The following is a 21,272-nucleotide window of genomic DNA, read 5'->3' on the forward strand; positions in this document are numbered from 1 at the left end:
CCTGCTCCTGCGCATATACTATACACCCCTGACACATGGTGTGAAGCCTGCCCGGCTCCTGCACATATACTATACACCCCTGACACAAGGTGTGAAGCCTGCCCTGCTCCTGTGCATATACTATACACCCCTGACACATGGTGTGAAGCCTGCCCTGCTCCTGTGCATATACTATACACCCCTGACACATGGTGTGAAGCCTGCCCTGCTCCTGCGCATATATTATACACCCCTGACACAAGGTGTGAAGCCTGCCCTGCTCCTGTGCATATACTATACACCCCTGACACATGGTGTGAAGCCTGCCCTGCTCCTGTGCATATACTATACACCCCTGACACATGGTGTGAAGCCTGCCCTGCTCCTGCGCATATACTATACACCCCTGACACAAGGTGTGAAGCCTGCCCTGCTCCTGCGCATATACTATACACCCCTGACACATGGTGTGAAGCCTGCCCTGCTCCTGCGCATATATTATACACCCCCGACACAAGGTGTGAAGCCTGCCCTGCTCCTGCGCATATACTATACACCCCTGACACACGGTGTGAAGCCTGCCCTGTTCCTGCACAGATTGTGCTGCACATACTATACACCCCTGACACACGGTGTGAAGCCTGCCCTGCTCCTGCGCATATACTATACACCCCTGACACAAGGTGTGAAGCCTGCCCTGCTCCTGCGCATATACTATACACCCCTGACACACGGTGTGAAGCCTGCCCTGTTCCTGCACGGATTGTGCTGCACATACTATACACCCCTGACACACGGTGTGAAGCCTGCCCTGCTCCTGCGCATATACTATACACCCCTGACACACGGTGTGAAGCCTGCCCTGTTCCTGCACGGATTGTGCTGCACATACTATACACCCCTGACACAAGGTGTGAAGCCTGCCCTGCTCCTGCGCATATACTATACACCCCTGACACAAGGTGTGAAGCCTGCCCTGCTCCTGCGCATATACTATACACCCCTGACACAAGGTGTGAAGCCTGCCCTGCTCCTGCGCATATACTATACACCCCTGACACAAGGTGTGAAGCCTGCCCTGCTCCTGCGCATATACTATACACCCCTGACACAAGGTGTGAAGCCTGCCCTGCTCCTGCGCATATACTATACACCCCTGACACAAGGTGTGAAGCCTGCCCTGCTCCTGCGCAGATTGTGCTTCACATACTATTATTATTATTACTATTATTATTATTTATTGTTATAGCGCCATTTATTCCATGGCGCTTTACATGTGAGGAGGGGTATACATAAAAACAAGTACAATAATCTTAAACAATACAAGTCATAACTGGTACAGGAGGAGAGAGGACCCTGCCCGCGAGGGCTCACAATCTTCAAGGGATGGGTGATAATACAGTAGGCGAGGGTAGAGCTGGTCGTGCAGCGGTTTGGTCGATCGGTGGTTACTGCAGGTTATAGGCTTGTCGGAAGAGGTGGGTCTTCAGGCTCTTTTTGAAGGTTTCGATGGTAGGTGAGAGTCTGATATGTTGTGGTAGAGAGTTCCAGAGTAGGGGTGATGCGCGAGAGAAATCTTGTATGCGATTGTGGGAAGAGGAGATAAGAGGGGAGTAGAGAAGGAGATCTTGTGAGGATCGGAGGTTGCGTGCAGGAAAGTACCGGGAGACGAGGTCACAGATGTATGGAGGAGACAAGTTGTGGATGGCTTTGTATGTCATGGTTAGGGTTTTGTAATGGAGTCTCTGGGCAATTGGGAGCCAGTGAAGGGATTGACAGAGGGGAGAAGCTGGGGAATAGCGGGGGGACAGGTGGATTAGTCGGGCAGCAGAGTTTAGAATAGATTGGAGGGGTGCGAGAGTGTTTGAGGGGAGGCCGCAGAGCATGAGGTTGCAGTAGTCAAGGCGAGAGATGATGAGGGCATGGACTAGGGTTTTTGCAGATTCTTGGGTGAGGAATGAACGGATGCGTGAAATATTTTTGAGTTGAAGTCGGCAGGAAGTGGAAAGGGTTTGGATATGTGGTTTGAAGGAGAGATCAGCATCAAGGATTACTCCGAGGCAGCGAGCTATACTATACACCCCTGACACAAGGTGTGAAGCCTGCCCTGCTCCTGCGCATATACTATACACCCCTGACACACGGCGTGAAGCCTGCCCTGCTCCTGCGCATATACTATACACCCCGACACACGGCGTGAAGCCTGCCCTGCTCCTGCGCATATACTATACACCCCTGACACACGGCGTGAAGCCTGCCCTGCTCCTGCGCATATACTATACACCCCTGACACACGGCGTGAAGCCTGCCCTGCTCCTGCGCATATACTATACACCCCGACACACGGCGTGAAGCCTGCCCTGCTCCTGCGCATATACTATACACCCCTGACACACGGCGTGAAGCCTGCCTTGCTCTTGCGCATTTACTATATACCCCTGACACACGGCGTGAAGCCTGCCCTGCTCCTGCACTTATACTATACACCCCTGACACATGGTGTGAAGCCTGCCCTGCTCCTGCACTTATACTATACACCCCTGACACATGGTGTGAAGCCTCCCCTGCTCCTGCGCAGATTGTGCTGCACATAATATACACCCCTGACACAAGATGTGAAGCCTGCCCTGCTCCTGCGCATATACTATACACCCCTGACACAAGGTGTGAAGCCTCCCCTGCTCCTGCGCATATACTATACACCCCTGACACATGGTGTGAAGCCTGCCCTGCTCCTGCGCATATACTATACACCCCTGACACATGGTGTGAAGCCTGCCCTGCTCCTGCGCATATACTATACACCCCTGACACACGGTGTGAAGCCTGCCCTGTTCCTGCACGGATTGTGCTGCACATACTAGTATACACCCCTGACACACGGTGTGAAGCCTGCCCTGCTCCTGCGCATATACTATACACCCCTGACACACGGTGTGAAGCCTGCCCTGTTCCTGCACAGATTGTGCTGCACATACTATACACCCCTGACACACGGTGTGAAGCCTGCCCTGCTCCTGCGCATATACTATACACCCCTGACACACGGTGTGAAGCCTGCCCTGTTCCTGCACGGATTGTGCTGCACATACTATACACCCCTGACACATGTTGTGAAGCCTGCCCTGCTCCTGCGCATATACTATACACCCCTGACACAAGGTGTGAAGCCTGCCCTGCTCCTACGCATATACTATACACCCCTGACACAAGGTGTGAAGCCTGCCCTGCTCCTGGCAATATACTATACACCCCTGACACATGGTGTGAAGCCTGCCCTGCTCCTGCGCATATACTATACACCCCGACACACGGCGTGAAGCCTGCCCTGCTCCTGCGCATATACTATACACCCCTGACACACGGCGTGAAGCCTGCCCTGCTCCTGCGCATATTCTATACACCCCGACACACGGCGTGAAGCCTGCACTGCTCCTGCGCATATACTATACACCCCTGACACACGGCGTGAAGCCTGCCTTGCTCTTGCGCATTTACTATACACCCCTGACACACGGTGTGAAGCCTGCCCTGCTCCTGCACTTATACTATACACCCCTGACACATGGTGTGAAGCCTCCCCTGCTCCTGCGCAGATTGTGCTGCACATACTATACACCCCTGACACAAGATGTGAAGCCTGCCCTGCTCCTGCGCATATACTATACACCCCTGACACACGGCGTGAAGCCTGCCCTGCTCCTGCGCATATACTATACACCCTGACACACGGCGTGAAGCCTGCACTGCTCCTGAGCATATACTATACACCCCTGACACACGGCGTGAAGCCTGCCTTGCTCTTGCGCATTTACTATACACCCCTGACACACGGTGTGAAGCCTGCCCTGCTCCTGCACTTATACTATACACCCCTGACACATGGTGTGAAGCCTCCCCTGCTCCTGCGCAGATTGTGCTGGACATACTATACACCCCTGACACAAGATGTGAAGCCTGCCCTGCTCCTGCGCATATACTATACACCCCTGACACAAGGTGTGAAGCCTGCCCTGCTCCTGCGCATATACTATACACCCCTGACACATGGTGTGAAGCCTGCCCTGCTCCTGCGCATATACTATACACCCCTGACACACGGCGTGAAGCCTGCCCTGCTCCTGCACATATACTATACACCCCTGACACGCGGTGTAAAGCCTCCTCTGCTCCTGCGCAGATTGTGCTGCACATACTATACACCCCTGACACATGGTGTGAAGCCTGCCCTGCTCCTGCGCATTTACTATACACCCCTGACACAAGGTGTGAAGCCTGCCCTGCTCCTGCGCATTTACTATACACCCCTGACACACGGTGTGAAGCCTGCCCTGCTCCTGCGCATACATCCCTGATACACGGCGTGATTGTGCGCATGTGGTGCAGGGCTCATCACCTCTGATGCACCGCTGACCGGCATGGCGGATGAGCAGTACATGTGTACCCTCCCTGCTGCTATCGGGCGACTGTGACCCCCTGTCTGGCACTGTTCCCCTCCCCGCTCTTGGCTTCGGTGCGTCTGGGGTTTTGCTGCTTCCTTGGATTAATTTCCCATCGGGATCAATTATCTCACAATAGTAATTCCTGTTTTGTTTTTTTGTTTTTTTTTGCTTGACTGTTTCATCGGTGGCCGGATCTCTGGATGTAAGTTATCCATCACAGCATAGAAAAATACAGCAAACATGTCCCCTCGGTACAGGGACACACCTGTCATGTTCACAGGATGGGTGCAGCTATTACCTGTCAGCAGAGACCCCTGTCTGCCCCTGTGCACACCTGTGTGCCCTCAGACAACAAGCAAACCCTGCGCTTTCTCTTTTATGTCCATCACCTTCAGGGAGAAGGAACGTTTTTAAGGGGACGTTCCTTAGGACAGGCCTTTAGTGTCAGGACAGTGTTTGTCCTTGGCTGTAGGGGGCGCATTGCTAGTGCTGCTCTGCCTGCATGCTGCGCTGGGTATTACTGCACAACGGCGCAGCGAGACAGTGCTGGAGTACGATTAGTGATACGTTGTGCACGTGTTGCACCACTGGGCTTGCTTATCAGAGGAAATGGCGGCAGGTAGGGGGAGGATACCAGGACTCTAACCCAGAAGTTACCGACTACTGTCATGGCCGCTGGACAAGGATTCTGCAGTCCTTTTGTTCTAATTTTCAGCCATAAGCCAAGTCTGCAATCATGGAGACACAAGTCTGCAAGGAGCTGCATGTATTAACTGTTGTGTGCAAAGTTTAATGAATGGATGCACTGAAAACGTAATACTTTGCACAGCTGAGGGTTTGCTCCAGCTGCATCCGGTCTGGACATTCCCCTGTGATAGAAGCTGCACTAACATTTTTCCTGCTCTGATATTTTTTACAGCAAACTACTTTTCAGTTCCATTGAAACAGGAAATGTTCCATTCACTGACAGCAAGCATATATTTCGGTAATGGCTGAGACGTATCTGGATCCGGCATTCCTCTATTTTATGCTTTCATATTGTTTTTTCCAGGTACGTTGGATAAATGGCCTCCCCGGATAGTCCTGAACGGGACCCACTTTCTCCTGAAGAAATCTTACCTGAGCTGACAGATGAAGAGGATGACGATGACGGGGATCAGTCTTCAGACCATGAGCTGGACGGAGAGGAGGAGGAGGAGGAGAATGCAGACAGCCACAGGGGCCCAGCGGAAGATATGAGCCCTCTCAATGACTTGTCCGAACCTTTCTCGGGCTCCGGAGATTACTCTTCCCCCATCTCAAACAATAAGAATTCGCCAAAGTCTTTCCCGGAGGATAAAGCCATGTCTGTGTCCAACTCTGAGCCCCTCCAAGATTCCCCCGATTCCCCTCCAGTGGAGAAAGGCAGCATAGACCTTACCGAAAGGAACCAAGATGGCCCAGAAGAGCCTGAGAGCCGCCCTGTGAAGTCCCCTCTCCCCTCCGACGACGAGGATCGCTTGAGTGAGACCAAGTCTCTGGGCTCCGAGAACGAACGCATCCGAGACGCTCCGCATTCTCCGAACGAGGACGATGATGACCACAAACGAGGCAACGACCTTCACGATGAGGCTTCTTCTGTGACTCGAGAACTGGATGAGCACGAACTGGACTATGACGAAGAAGTCCCAGAAGAACCGGCAGGACCCAACCTGGAAGACGACCAAGAGAAACTTGTGGCTGACGACGAAGAAGAGAAAGACAGAGAAGGATCTCCGCTCAATAAGAAGGACGAGGGGCAGAAGGACAAGAAGAAGGAGGATGACGACGGAGAGATCGATGAAGGGGAGATTGATGTGAGTGGCTGGAGGGTTACACCTCACTATTTCATGGGTTTCCAACAGTATTGGGGTAAGCCCAGTTATTCCAGCTCCGCTATTAGTGCTGTGAACGGGGCAGCCACAGGGGGAACTGATTACTGAAGGAGTTAAGATAACACTGTGCCCCGACCTGTTACTTCCATAGCCCCGATCACTTGTGGCCGCTTCAAAAGAGACTGAATGGACAAGGTAAGATTATCCTGTTAGGTACTGGTGGGAAACGTTAAGGAACGCTCCGTGTAAGGTCCTCCTCACACGTCCGGTACTGGGAAAAACCAGCACCGGTGTCATCTGTGTGCCGTCCATGTGACGTGTACCGGAGTACAATGCAGCAGTGAAAGAAAATTGGAAAAAAGGCAATAGCCCATAGTGACGGAAACTTTTCTGTCCAATTGAGGACATTTCTCCAGCAGTGGTGACATGCATCAATCCAAACATCAGTTACATCCATAACTCGTAGAGAATACAATGGGTTAATTGCATGCAGAGCAGTGCACACACTGCGGGCTTACATCCATGTATACATCCATGTCTCCATTGTCCTTACGTGTCAGTGATTATAGTAAGACTTGCACACGACGCAATTAGTTATCGAAATACCCGCCAAAATCAATCTATCAAGGTAAGCCAGCACTAGAGGGGAAAAAGGAAGGGTCTAGCATGTCTGTGCATGCATGTCGGCCATATTGGAGACCAGCAATATATAAATACAGGAGAAGACTAGAGCATGTCTGCACATGTGTGTCTGCCATACTGGAGAGCAGCAGCCATCTTTTCATGTCCCAATCCATTACGTATGTCCGCACTCGCGCCATCAGTCTGGGTGATCTGTGAAAAGAATAAAAATAAGTAAATATAAAATATATACAAAAAAACCTGCAAAAATAGAAACTATATCACCTAAAATAATCCAAGAAACAAAGACGCACAGAATGGGTTGTATCTTGTCTGCATCCAACGTATCTAACTCATGATTCCATTCCAAGTCTTTTATTTTTGGAAGCTTTTCCCTGTTCTCGCCTCTTCTCTAGGGGGAACATGATCTGTAATGCGACGTCTCAAGTCTGTCTTTATGTCCAAATTTGAAAAAGTGTTTAGACCCCGATAAATAAAGTCTCTTCTTATCGGGAACCTGTGATGATTGATGCGGGCCTCAGTCCCATGTTGGTTCTTCCGCATAAAGCACATGGCGCATGTGCAAAATCCAGACTCTGATGTCGCGTGTGCGGGCATGCATGACGGATTGGGACACAAGAACGTGGCTGCTGGTCTTCAACATGGCCGACACGCATGTGCAGACATGCTCTAGTCTTCCCGTTTTTGCTCGTATTTGTTCATTGTTGGTCTCCAATATGGCCGACACATGCGCAGACTCGCTAGACTTCCTCCTTTTTCCCTCTAGTGCTGAATTACTTAGATCATGTACAGTTTGCAGTTCCTCGATGCTGATTTCAGCTGTGATTTTTGATATTTCTACTTAGGCAAATAGATATCCATTATATATAATAATTAGGGCCTTGCACTTGTAACTTTTTGTAAATGTATGAAGCTAATAATTAAATGAAACAAACGACATGGGGTCCCTCCCTATTTTTGATAACCAGCAGTGGTAAAACAGACAGCTGTGGTCTGATACTATCAGGCTGGGGAGGTCTCTGGTTATTGGGACCTTCCCAGCCTAAATACCAACCCACAGCCGCCCCAGAAATGGCGCATAGCATGAGATGTTCCATTTCTGGACCTTTGCCCGTCTCTTCCCGATTGCCCTGGTGTGGTGGCAATTGGGGCAGTGATGGTTGTGGTTGATGTCAGCTGTGATATATCAAAAATCACAGCTGCCATCAAGCCCTGGTGCAAGTAAAAGTGTGATCGGGTGGGGTGCAAGCCCCCCATACCCCACTGTCGACTCTTTAGTGTACATCCAGACACATCAGCTAAGCCATACTTACTTATCCCACGTAAAGGGCAAGCGAATAATCCCGGAAGGGTCAGGATGCTCGCAGGAGCTTCTCTGTTTCTTTGTGCTGAGAGTTGGTCCCTGGGAGGGACGGAAACCGATCACACGGTAAAGAAAGGAAATGAACGCGTCCCAAGAAACTTCTTCACATACATCTTTTCTTTCAATTTTTTTTAATATATAAGCAAGCTTTTAAAATTGCTGTATAAATTTGTATTTATATCCGTCTGCATTCTTAATTTTATATTTTTAACCCCTTTCTGATCCCCCGCTTTGATGAGGGCTTTGGCGGTGAGCCCGCATCAAAGCTCGGACATGTCAGCTGTTTTCAACAACTGACATGTGCCCGTAATAGGCGCAGGTGGAATCGCAAACCATCCGCGCCTATTAACTAGTTAAATGCCGCTGTCAAACACTGACAGCGGCATATAACCAGCGCTTCCGGCTGTCGGGCCGGAAATACGCACATCGCCGACCCCCGTCATGGGATCGTGGGTCAGTGATGCTTTGGCATAAAAACCAGAGGTCTCCTGGAGACCTCTATGGATGTTGATGCTGGATTGCTATGAGCGCCACCTGGTGGTCGGCGCTCATAGCAATGCTGTAATTCAGATACATACAGGTGATCGGCTCATCGCCTATATATATGTAGGAGAGCCGATCAGGCTATGGCAGCTTTTAGTCTCTCATGGAGGCTATTGAAGCATGCCAAAATTTAAAAAAAAAATGTTTTAAAAAATAAAAAAAATATAAGTTTAAATCACCCCCCTTTTACCCCATTCAAAATAAAACAACAACAAAAAAAATCACACATATTAGGTATCGCCGAGTTCAGAATCGCCCGATCTATCAATGAAAAAAGGATTAACCTGATCGCTAAACGGCGTAGCGGGAAAAAATCGAAACGCCAGAATTACATTTTTTTGGTCACTGCGACATTGCATTAAAATGCAATAACGGGCGATCAAAAGATCGTATCTGCACAAAAATGATATCCTTATAATAATAATAATAATCTTTATTTATATAGCGCCAACATATTCCGCAGCGCTTTACAGTTAAACAGTTTCAAAACACAAGTCATAAGTAACAACGTTAACAATACAGTAATTAAAGTAAAATAAGACGAAATAAGCCGCCCCTGCTTGTGAGTGCTTACAATCTACAATGAGGTGGGGGAGATACAAAGTACAGGTGTGTATTTACAATGGTGTATTTACAATGATGGTCCAGCCATCGTGAGGGATGGCTGGAGATAGTGAATGGGCTACACACGCACACTTACACATAGAATGACTTTGATTAGTGAACGTGATAGGCCGCTCTGAACAAATGTGTTTTGAGAGAGCGCTTAAAACAGTGCAAATTGTGTATAGTCCTAATTTCTTGGGGTAGAGCATTCCAGAGGATTGGCGCAGCACGGGAGAAGTCTTGGAGTCGGGAGTGGGAGGTACGGATTAGGGCAGAGGATAGTTGAGTCGTTTGCAGAGCGCAGCGGTCGGCTAGGCCGATAGACAGAAATGAGGGAGGAGATGTAGGGGGATTCCGCACTGTGCAGAGCTTTGTGTGTGAGAACAAGTACTTTGAATTGGATCCTATAATGAATGGGCAGCCAGTGTAACGATTGGCGAAGAGCGGACGCATCCGAGTACCGATCAGCCAGATGGATGACCCTGGCTGCTGCATTAAGTATGGACTGGAGAGGGGAAAGTCGAGTAGCGGGGAGGCCAGTTAATAGAGCGTTGCAGTAGTCCAGGCGGGAGTGGATCAATGCGACTGAGGATTTTTGTTGTTTCCATGGTGAGAAAAGGGCGAATTCTGGAGATGTCCTTTAGGTGTAAGCGGCAAAAGCGGGTAAGAGATTGTATATGGGATTTGAAGGAGAGATTGGTGTCAATCATAACACCCAGACAGCGCGCCTGCTGCCGGGGTGTTATTATGGTGCCACCCACGGAGAGGGAAATGTCAGATTTAGGGAGGTTAATAGACGGTGGGAGCAGAAGTTCAGTTTTGGAGAGGTTGAGTTTCAGATACAGAGCGGACATGATATTGGAGACTGCGGACAGTCACTGGCGTTCTGTAGTACAGCGGGGGTAAGGTCGGGGAATGACGTGTATAGTTGTGTATCATCAGCATAAAGATGGTACTGAAAGCCAAATCTGCTGATGGTCTGTCCAATTCGGGCCATGTAGAGAGAGGAGAATGGGGCCAAGGACTGAGCCCTGAGGTACCCGACAGCGAGAGGAAGAGGAGATGACGTAGAGCCAGCGAACAAAACACTGAAGGAGCGGTCAGAGAGATAGGAAGAGAACCAGGAGAGAGCGATGTCCTTAATGCCTAGTGACTGGAGCCTATGGAGTAGGAGACGGTGGTCAACAGTGTCGAAAGCTGCAGATAGTGGTCTCCGTTACATTTTGCTGTCAGAAGGTCATTGGTCACTTTGATGAGTGCAGTTTCAGTTGAATGTAGGGTTCGGAAGCCGGACTTTGAAGGGTGTAGAAGGGAGTGGAGAGGTAATGGGTAAAGCAGGAGTAGACTAGGCACTCCAAAAGTTTAGAGATGAAGGGGAGATTGGAGACTGGTCTGTAGTTGTTTGTGCAGGATGGGTCGAGATCAGGTTTCTTTAATAATGGAGTAATGATAGAGTGTTTGAAGAAGAATGGGAAAATGCCCGAGGAGAGGGAGAGATTAAAGATTGTGGTTAGGTGAGTTGTGACGACTGGAGGAGATGTGAGGGAATGGGGTCGGTAGTGCATGTAGTCGGACGAGAAGAGGAGGAGTCTGGAGACTTCTTCTGTGATGGAATCAAATGTGGAAAGTGAGCTAGGGGAGATGCAGGTAGGGAATGGAGTCACAGCACTTGGTGGTTGGGAGCGGATTTCCTGACAGATATTATCTATTTTCTCTATAAAATGGGAGGCCAGGTCATTTGCACAAATGTCTGAATTAAGGGGCTTGCGCTTTTGGCCTGATGAGGGAGTGAAAGGTGTCAAAAAGTTTCTTGGGGTTGTTGGCTAGTGAGGAGATCAGTGTGGTGAAGTAGGTCTGTTTGGCGAGGTGAAGGGCAGCGTTATAGGTTCTTAACATAAATTTGAAGTGGATGAAGTCTTCTGGTGTGCGGGTTTTTCTCCATCGGCGTTCAGCACACCTAGAGCATCGCTGGAGAAGTTGAGTTTGCGATGTGAGCCAGGGCTGTTTTACTCGGTGCTTGGAGGTTGTGAGGGTGAGGGGAGCTACTTGGTCAAGGGTGCTTCTAAGAGTGTCATTGTAGTGATGAACAGCCAGATTAGGACAGGAAAAAGAGGAGATTGGGGACAGTGCTGAGTGTAGGGAGTCTGAGAGTGTCTGAGGGTTAATGGCTTGTAGATTTCTGAATGTGTGGTAGGTAGGAGTGAGCTGGGGTGGGACGAGGATTTGTGAGCGTGAAGGAGAGAATGTTGTGGTCAGAGAGTGGAAGCGGTGAGTTTTTTAGATAGGAGATTTAGGAAAGCCGGACAAAGACCAGATCAAGGGTGTAGGCGTCCTTGTGTGTCTCAGAGGTTGAGAGCTGTGAGAGGCCTAGAGAGGTGGTTAGTGATAGAAGCTGGGATGCAGATGTGGAATTGGGGCTGTTAATGGGGATGTTGAAGTCTCCCAGGATAAGGGTTGGTAGTTCTGAGGACATGAAGTGCGGCAGCCAGGCAGAGAAATGGTCCAGGAATTGGGTGGGTGAGCCTGGGGGCCGGTATATGACCGCTACTCTGAGGGAGAGGGGAGGGAAGAGCCTGATGGTGTGGACCTCAAAAGAAGGGAATGAGAGTGATGGAACTGGGGGATGACCTGGAAAGTGCATTGTGGGGACAGGAGTATGCCGACTCCACCACCATGTTTGTTCGTGGGTCTCGGAGAATGGGTGAATTGTAAGCCACCATGGGAGATGGCAGCATCCCTAAAAATGTCAACTCGACGCCAAAAAATAAGCCCTCATCCAACCCGAGATCGCGAAAAATGGAGACGCTACGGGTATCGGAAAATGGCGCAAATTTTTATTTATTTTTTGGCAAACTTGGGAATTTTGTTTTCACGAATTACGTGAAAAAGAACATAGACATGTTTGGTGTCTAAGAACTCGTAATGACCTGGAGAATCATAATGGCAGGGCAGTTTTAGCATTTAGTGAACCTAGCAAAAAAGCCAAACAAAAAACAAGTGTGGGATTGCACTTTTTTGGCAATTTCACCGCACTTGGAATTTTTTTTCCCGTTTTCGAGTACACGACATGCTATAACCAATGATGTTGTTCAAAAGTACAACTCGTCCTGCAAAAAATAAGCCCTCACCTGCCCATATTGATGGAGAAATAAAAAAGTTATGGCTCTGGGAAGAAGGGGAGTGAAAAATGAAAACGCAAAACCGAAAAAAGCTCCGTTAATTAAGGGGTTAATATAGAATGTAATTTTTTTTTATTACTGGTGCAGTTCCTGATTTCAGCAGCAGGGGCCGCTCAAGACTTCACAATTTCGGTAGAGACACACTGATGGGGCTGTTGATTTTTGTGCCACCAGGTGTCAGTATTGTCACCATGAAAGCGGTAGTGGAGGGATCTAGTGATGGAAAGTTTTTTGTTTTTTCTTTTTTACTCTTTACCCTTCGGACCAGTTTGTGATCTTAGACGGCTGTAAATCACCCCGACGTTTCATCACTTTGTCACATGTCTTCTGATTGTTAACTAGGCAGATTAAAAATTCACAGCAGCACAGAGTATTTAAGATCTGGGTTATGGCGGGAAGTTACCTGTTCAGTAATAAGGACAGAGTGAATTACTGGATGGAGCAGGGTTGTCAGCAGAACAGAGTATTTCAGGAGTTGTCATTCTATACATATGCTATGTGGCTGGTGTAATGAGCGGCTGTACTGGTGATGTTCACTCCTCATTTTTGTGGATGATGGGAGTATTCCCTGACGTCTCCTTAGCTCTCCACACCCCCAAATAGTGTATTTTTTGCATACACTGGGCAAATTACACTTTTTGTTTGTAACCAGGTGTGAACAGTCTCATCTGTGTCCTGAGCGTTTTTGCTATTTTTTCTTATATCCAGACCCTTCACACAATTCATTTCTTACCGCAGGATGACGACCTGGAGGAAGGCGAAGTGAAAGATCCGAACGATAGAAAAACCCGACCCCGGCTAACCTGCCGCTTCTTCATGAAAGGTAAGGAACTGGTCGGCCGGCAGACATAACTTTGACGAGAGCTCGCTGCCTCCGGGCGCTGTAAGTGTAAGTGCAGATAGGACCAGTCGTGTGTCTCACCTTGCAGCTGCTGTCAGGACGGCCATTACAGGGGAAAGGGATGAGTGTCCTAAATTGCACCACACGGTGCCCGTGACATTCTCCCCGTTTCTGAGGTATGGTCGACTCTGGGGTGGTCCGGATAGCCTCCCACCCTTAGCCACAACTGGCACAAGTTGGATAGTATTGGCCATTGCCGCCTTTATTACAAACATTACAAACACATATAAACCATATTTAAGGCGTGATAAAGTCATAAGATTTGGTGACCCCAAAATGACCATAAGCCAAGAACCATGATTGCTCCCAGCCGCGACCCACAGGCTCAGGAGCACCAAAGGTTCATTAGCGGATAACTGGTAACCCGGGACTCGACATCCTTTTGCCGTAAGCCGCACCATTCACCAGACCAAACAACAAACTCGTGACACTGGGATCTGTGTCCTGATGAGTCCCCCATAACAAGTTAAAACCAACTTCAAGGACCCCGATACATGCCACCATGAGAGTAATGAACCCTCAAGTGCTCGAGACCTCCTTATCTTTCAATTCTCGATGCCTTCTTCTGACGCCATAGCCCGTAAATGAATACCCACAGGATTCAGATGTGCCCCGTCCGCTAACCAAAATTTGTCGTTACCACTTTCTACATAACAATGCGGCACCGCCACGCCTCATTATGAGAAACAAAGTGTGAAATTGCCCTGATCACCTTTATTGGAGCCTTGTTTAACTTAACTGACCGAGCGTTTCGCCGCTTCGTCTGGGGACCGATCTTGGACCAAACCGTGTTGATCCCGGAAAAGAATGTCCAAAGCCGTAAACAATCATGCTTCATTTCTCTTATTACATCCCTGTAACCCCATAATTTGAAACCAAAGGCCAACCCAGAGATCACACGATTTACCTTTGACATCGACCACCTTTTTTGATCCCTCTCAACTATAGCAACCACAATTCTTCGTGATCATCCTCAGACAACACCCAAGCAAATGATCCTTTCCATGACTCCCACACAGACTAGTATGGCGTCCACATGCCGGCAGAAAGACGGCTGCCCGAACACCCAGGTCCATAACTGAGGCGTGCACCCTAACCTTTTCTCCTCCGCATTCCAGTCCTTACTTGAGGAGGGCACCCCAACCCTTTCTCCTCCGCTTCCAGCCGCACGGATCACCATTGACCCCCATAAAACCCTATACGCTTCACCTATGGAATGAAAATAAAAAAGGGAACAACTCTGACGCCTTCTTCCCTGTAACACTTTGCTAAAATCCCAAAAGCTTGTATCCAGTTAGTGAATGTCTGCGGAATCCATCGCCTTCTACGCTTCTCTTTTTTTATTATCGTCCTTTTTTCCTTTGTCCAAATTAAACTTCATAAGGGGTACAAGGGAGAAAATTTTGACATACTCGTCTTTCCAAAACTTTTCTCTTGACTTTTTTTTTTAAGGTTGGGCACCTATGGGGCCTTCGAAGCAAACACAAACTTCGCCCCGCATTTTATCATCCAAATGAATCTTCTCGCCCTTATTGGTTTCCGTCCGATCTTAATAGGTGCCACCACCGCCCGCCCCCCCCCCCCCCCCTGCCCAAACTACTCTTCACATCACTGGCCAGCATCCAGACAGCTGTTGTGTACTTCAGTGCCACAAGTCCCAGCAGATGGATCCCCAGCAGATGTAGACAAGTGAAGGGGTCTTGTAAAACATGGGGGACCCTGGGGGAATGGCCCTAAGGTAGAGGGTAGACCAACAAGCTGGGGTACCAAGGGGGAACCACTGGCAGCTAGCCTGCAGTCTGATATCGCTGAAGGGTGACTTTGGACCGTGTCCTCACTGTTGGTAGATGCAGGCCGTTGATGATTCCCATCGCGAGCAAGCGCATTCTAACTGCTAGGCCGTGCACCTTGATTCCTGCAGGGCCTGGCAGGGAGGCTGGATCGTGGCGCACGTGGCAGAGGGTCTCCTATGCCTAGCCCGTGAAGTCTAGTCAGGGGACAGCTGAGTGGGGGGCCGAGACTGACGAGGGCGCTGGTTTAGCGGCGATGAAGTCGCTGCCATACTGACTCCACCTCCAATATTCCATGCCACCTTCTCGTCTAACTAGCTCAGGGGGTGACCGCTGGCAGCCATCCTCAACGATTGTAGGAGCTGATCCACCGATGACCTCTTGAGGTAAAATAACAGGGTGGCTTGCTGTGTGACCCAGGGAGCAGGAAAGTGGCAAACGACAGCCCTAAACTCCCTTATATATGTCCCATCACACAATAACCCTCCCACATTAACCCTTGTCCCACCTCCTACAACTCCTCGTCATTCCAGCCTCTGCGCTCTGTGTCAGCCCAGTGCTCTGGCTTCTCCTTTATGAATATTGCCAGTCGTAGCTGGAGTATTCGGTGACTGGCATCCAGCTGGAAAGGACAGTTGGCCGCCCGTTATGGGCTGGACTATGCAGCAGTTGTTCTTGGCCAATCAGCAGTTCTTAGACTTGTTGATTGGCTGAGAGCTGCTGATAGATTCCGTCTCTTGCCACTCCCCATGTTTCGATTTCAGATTGATGCTCCAGTTCTGGGGTTCTTGGCGTCATCATTGAATTGGTAACATGGGCTCCTGTCCCCCATCTTTCCAAGGACACTAATTGACTGCTCTGCCTGATTATGCAGTATTTCTAGCCCTGTCCTGTAGCCGCCTCTGCCTCAGTCACCACTGGACATTATTATCAGCTGTCTGAATGCTGGGAGAGTAAAAGTGACGGGCGGCAGGGTACAGGAGACGTCACCACAGGGCATGGTGTAGAAGACATCGCCGCACTGCACTGGGTGCAGGAGATGTTGCCGCAGGGTGCAGGAGACATCGGCACAGGGTGCAGGAAACGTCGCCGCAGGGTGCAGGAGACGCCGCAGGGTTCAGGGGATGTCGCCGCAGGGTGCAGGAGACGTCGCTACAGGGTGGAGGAGATGTTGCCGCAAGGCACAGGGTGCAGGAGACGTCGCTGCAGGGCACAGGGTGTTGGAGACGCCGCCACAGGGTGCAGGAGACATCACCGCAGGGTTCAGGGGGCGTCGCCACAGGGTGCAGGAGATGTCGCCGCAGGGCGCAGAGGACGTAGCTACAGGGTGCAGGAAATGCTGCAGGGTGCAGGAGACGTCGCCGCAGGGTGCAGGAGATGTCGCCGCAGGGTGCAGGGAACGTAGCTGCAGGGCACAGGGTGCAAGAGACGTAGCCGCAGGGTGCAGGGGACGTAGCCGCAGGGTGCAGGGGACGTAGCCGCAGGGTGCAGGGGACGTAGCCGCAGGGTGCAGGGGACGTAGCCGCAGGGTGCAGGGGACGTAGCCGCAGGGTGCAGGAGACGTAGCCGCAGGGTGCAGGAGACGTAGCCGCAGGGTGCAGGAGACGTAGCCGCAGGGTGCAGGGAACGTAGCCGCAGGGTGCAGGAGATGTTGCCGCAGGGTGCAGGGGACGTCGCCGCAGGGTGCAGGGAACGTAGCTGCAGGGCACAGGGTGCAGGAGACGTCGCCGCAGGGTGCAGGGAACGTAGCTGCAGGGCACAGGGTGCAGGAGACGTCGCCGCAGGGTGCAGGGAACGTAGCTGCAGGGCACAGGGTGCAGGAGACGTCACCGCAGGGTGCAGGGGACGTAGCTGCAGGGCAGAGGGTGCAGGAGACGTCGCCGCAGGGTGCAGGGGACGTAGCTGCAGGGCACAGGGTGCAGGAGACGTCGGCACAGGGGGCAGGAAACGTCGCCTCAGGTCACACTTCTCACCTTCTGGGATTTTTTTTTTTACTGTGGGAGACATCATCAATTAACAAATTGTAGTCTGCCTCCGGCAACAAGGGGGCGATTGGGTGACCTTCAACTAGAATGTGCAGCATATACTTATATTACCTGCTCCAGTGCAGAGGACTGCCTGCTCTCTGATAAGGAGCACCAGCAGCACAGAGGATTTCAGGAGAGAAATGTGGGAAATGGCAGCCTGAGAGTTGGATAATAGTTGGGTCCTGTCAGCAGCACAGAGTGTTCTGAGTGAAGTCGCAGCGTGAACAGGGTTACTGTAGCGGCACAGAGTATTTCAGGAGATGAGCTAGCTGAGTTTTTGGGACATTGAAGACTAATAGGGTTCATGGCCTCACAGCAGCACGGGGTATTTTCTGAGGGTGGTTATGGACTGAGAGTTACATATAAGCATGGTCCTTTGTGCAGCACAGAGTATTTCAGGAGATGAGCTCACTGATCCCTTGGGAGTCGGCACGGTGTAGCTGAGTATGGGTGGGATTTTGGAGCCTTTTCCTGCTTTTTGTCGGTGAAATCTGCTCCCTATTTTGGCAGGAGCCTCCCCTGAAGATGTTTGAGGGCAGATGGGCCCTCAGGAGCCACTTGGGAGCCGACGCTGCCTATTGTCTCCTGAAATCCCCCGTTTACGTCACCCTATACCATGACGACGGCGTCCGATTGCAGCACGTGGATGGCCTGTATATTTTTAGACTGTTTTACAGTTTCTGATTTTTGGGGAAATCTGTGCTGTCAGTGTGCTGCCTCTGGTGATTACTGGACATACCTGTGCGGTGGCGCAATATCCTGTCCTGCCAGGTAGTAATGTACGCTCTTGTGACACCGGCCCGTGACTCAGCCGACACTTCATGTACGATGCCGGTGACGTCACACCCGGTTTCTAGAGAGACGCTTCATCCCGAATTTTAGGGTTACTTCACTTTTGCACCTTGTTTCTCCATTCAGATGAAAATTAAATGAAGTCACCTGTAATTGAGTCACCCACAGACGCGTCCCGCCGATCGCTGCCACTGATTGGGCGCGGGTCTGTCGTCACCCTTGCTGACTGTTTCCATTTACTAGAATAAAACTGTCATGATGTGTGTGTCTATTTGTGTCCCGGAGATGGATTCATCCAGAAATCCCCAAATTACAGGAGTGGTTCCTAATGAAAGGAATTTGGCCAATGGGCAAAGACAGCCGACCACACGACCGCTGCAGCCAGTCCCTGGCATACACCTGTATCGCTTTAAAGGCCAGTGATTGGCTGCAGCCATTATTTGGGTTCACCAAACATCCCGTATTATTCCCCCTCCAGAAATGGCACCACTTTTCACCATGGTCATGTCTGGTACTGCAGGCATAATATGGTAAAATATTAAAAGCATAACGTAAAAACATATTTCTTGCTGGTTCGTGTAGAGAAAACCCAGCGAGGGGCGCAACCCGTTCATTGGCTACAGATAGAGAGGTGTTGTGTTCACTAGACACATCCAAAGCTGCAGCTGAAACTTTAATTGGAAGTGACCTAGAAGGGGACGTCTGCGAGGGTCCAGGTGCAGCTTTGGTTGTGATCGGAGTATGAGACGCGATGGGCCTCTGGTTCAGCCAGGTCCATCGCATTTATCCGGCCAGTGCCCTTTAATCTGGAACCCAGTACTCCAGAAAGTCTGATAATCCGGAACTCGTTTCCAGTCCTGAGTTGCAACTTTATAGGAAATTTCATAGGAGCGGAGGAACCGGCGAGGAAACAGGTAGTGTCTGATAATCCAGAATCTTTGATAACCTAGTGCCTTTTGGGTCTGGTCGGTGCCGGACTACAGGAACTTTACTGCATGTTTTATTACCTGTGTCTCTTCTAGGAAACTGCACGTGGGGGATGAGCTGTCGCTTCTTACACCCCGGCATGAACGATAAGGGGAATTACTCACTCATCACCAAACCCGACCCCTTCTCCACGAACGGCACCTCTGCTGGAGGGGCGCCGCTGGCTCCGAACCCCTGGGTAAGTGTCCGTACCCCCTGCGGACCTAGGACCTGTCATTTGGGCTAATACGGGGTGCAGCTCCTTACTTTCGAAATTTTCGGGGACCGCAGTTCACCTCCATGGTAATATTCTGTGCCGCCCCCACACATTGCCATGGAGGGTTGTCCTTTGAGCAGAAGTGTGATTTTTTTTTTTTTTTTTTGCATTGAGTCTTTACTTTATGTAACTGTATATTTCTCTTCTTCAGGGGGCTCCAGCCTCTGAGGAATTACTACTCCCCCCAGTCTTGGACCCCCCGACAGAGAGTGCCTGGGAGAGAGGCCTCCGTCACGCCAAAGAGGTAAAGTAATTTTTTTTTTAATGCTGATGACGACTTTACGGTTGTTTTTTCTGTGACAGATTAACTGATCCTGTCATCGGGTTCGCATGCTCTCCTGCAGATAAAGAGCGCAGTGAATCCGCCGATGCGGCAGGGTTTCTATAGTGTAGAAATAAAGGAACTTTACAAAAACTCTTAAAGGGGTTGTCCTCTTCACCACCGGGGGCGCTCTGCTCCCAAGCCTTCCTTCCCGCTCCTGCTCGATGGACGGTTCATGGAGGCCCTCGCTTTACCTCTGCACTGAAGTTGGCTGAGTTTTTTGATCCGGCGAACTTCAGAGCAGAAGTCATAAGAGATGTAGAAAAGAACTTGTAAGCACTACACTTGGTCGGCCACCGCTGTTGGACTGCAGAGGTGGCCGGCAACATAGATCATGAGTCGTAACAAGAAAATGTGAAAATCCCTCTGTTCTTGGGAGCACAGACTGGTTAACCCCTTCACCACCAGGCAGTTTTTTTTTTTCTCATATCATGAACTCTCCCCCCCCCCCCCCCCATCAATATAACCGTACGAGGACTCGTTTATTGCGGGACAACTTGTACTTTTGGATGACACCTTTAATTTTATTATGTCATGCACTGGGAAGAAGGAAAAAAATTCCAAGTGCATTGAAATTGCAAAAAAAAAAGTGCAATTCCACATTTTTTTCCCCCTGATTTTCAATTATTATTTTCCATGCTCGCTATACAGTAAAACTGACCTGGCTATATGAGTAAATTAAATATATGAGTACGTAGACAGCAATCGTATATTTAATTTATATCATAGTTTGATATGTCAAACTTTTGCGAACGCATCAATACCAAATATGTGTGTGTATATATAAATTTTCTTGAGCTTTTGTATATATTCATACTTTTAAAAGCTTTGTTTTTCACTTCTTGCTGGATTTAATAGTCCCCTTAGGGGATTTTAAGCTGTGATCATAGGATTGCTTGTACTATACACAGCAGGGCTTCAGCATCATTATGTATAGAGAAAATCACTGTCTCTGAGATGAGCTGGCTTTCACAGGAGTATTGTAATGACAGGCATGGGGGTCATCAGAAGTCCCCCAGCTGTCATGACATCCCATTGCTGCCCCGTAATCCCATCACGGGCGCTCTGCTCCACCCGTGGCTGTTGAAGACAGATGATGGCTGAATAGATAAGCCATCATCAGCCGGGTCTGAGATTTGGAGAGTTTGGTTTCCCTTAAAAATGTTTATTTTTTTTTTAATATTTATCTGTGTTTTAGGTGTTGAAGAAAGCCACAATGAGAAAAGAGCAGGAGCCCGACTTTGAGGAGAAGCGTCTCACCGTCACCATCGGGGAAGACGAGAGGGAGTTTGATAAGGAGAACGACTATTTACGGGACTGGAATTATCGGATCACTAGAGAAGTCCGTGAAACTGGGTGCGTATGTCCCACCGTATGTGCCGCGTAACTGGTTGCGCATGTCCCACCGTATGTGCCGTGTAACTGGTTGCGCATGTCCCACCGTATGTGCCGCGTAACTGGTTGCGCATGTCCCACCGTATGTGCCGCGTAACTGGTTGCGCATGTCCCACCGTATGTGCCGCGTAACTGGTTGCGCATATCCCACCGTATGTACCGCGTAACTGTTTGCGCATGTCCCACCGTATGTGC

The 21,272-nt window shown here is 49.9% G+C and overlaps 1 protein-coding gene across 3 annotated transcripts in view; it reads left to right on the plus strand.

Annotated features, from left to right (window-relative positions):
• The window catches only part of ZC3H18 (zinc finger CCCH-type containing 18), a 90,377-nt gene that overhangs the window by 21,924 nt on the left and 47,181 nt on the right, over positions 1–21,272 (plus strand). For all 3 annotated transcript variants that reach the window (XM_073554931.1, XM_073554933.1, XM_073554932.1), the window contains exons 2-6: positions 5,473–6,256; positions 13,346–13,430; positions 19,140–19,282; positions 19,512–19,604; positions 20,881–21,038. In XM_073554931.1, coding sequence (XP_073411032.1) covers positions 5,486–6,256; positions 13,346–13,430; positions 19,140–19,282; positions 19,512–19,604; positions 20,881–21,038 — 1,250 coding nt within the window. In that variant the 5' untranslated portion in view covers positions 5,473–5,485. The remainder of the gene's footprint in view (positions 1–5,472; positions 6,257–13,345; positions 13,431–19,139; positions 19,283–19,511; positions 19,605–20,880; positions 21,039–21,272) is intronic.

The sequence above is a fragment of the Dendrobates tinctorius genome, unplaced genomic scaffold (genome assembly GCF_039654945.1).
Source record: "Dendrobates tinctorius isolate UK_male_01 unplaced genomic scaffold, ASM3965494v1 ptg000214l, whole genome shotgun sequence".
Taxonomy (NCBI): Eukaryota; Metazoa; Chordata; class Amphibia; order Anura; family Dendrobatidae; genus Dendrobates; species Dendrobates tinctorius.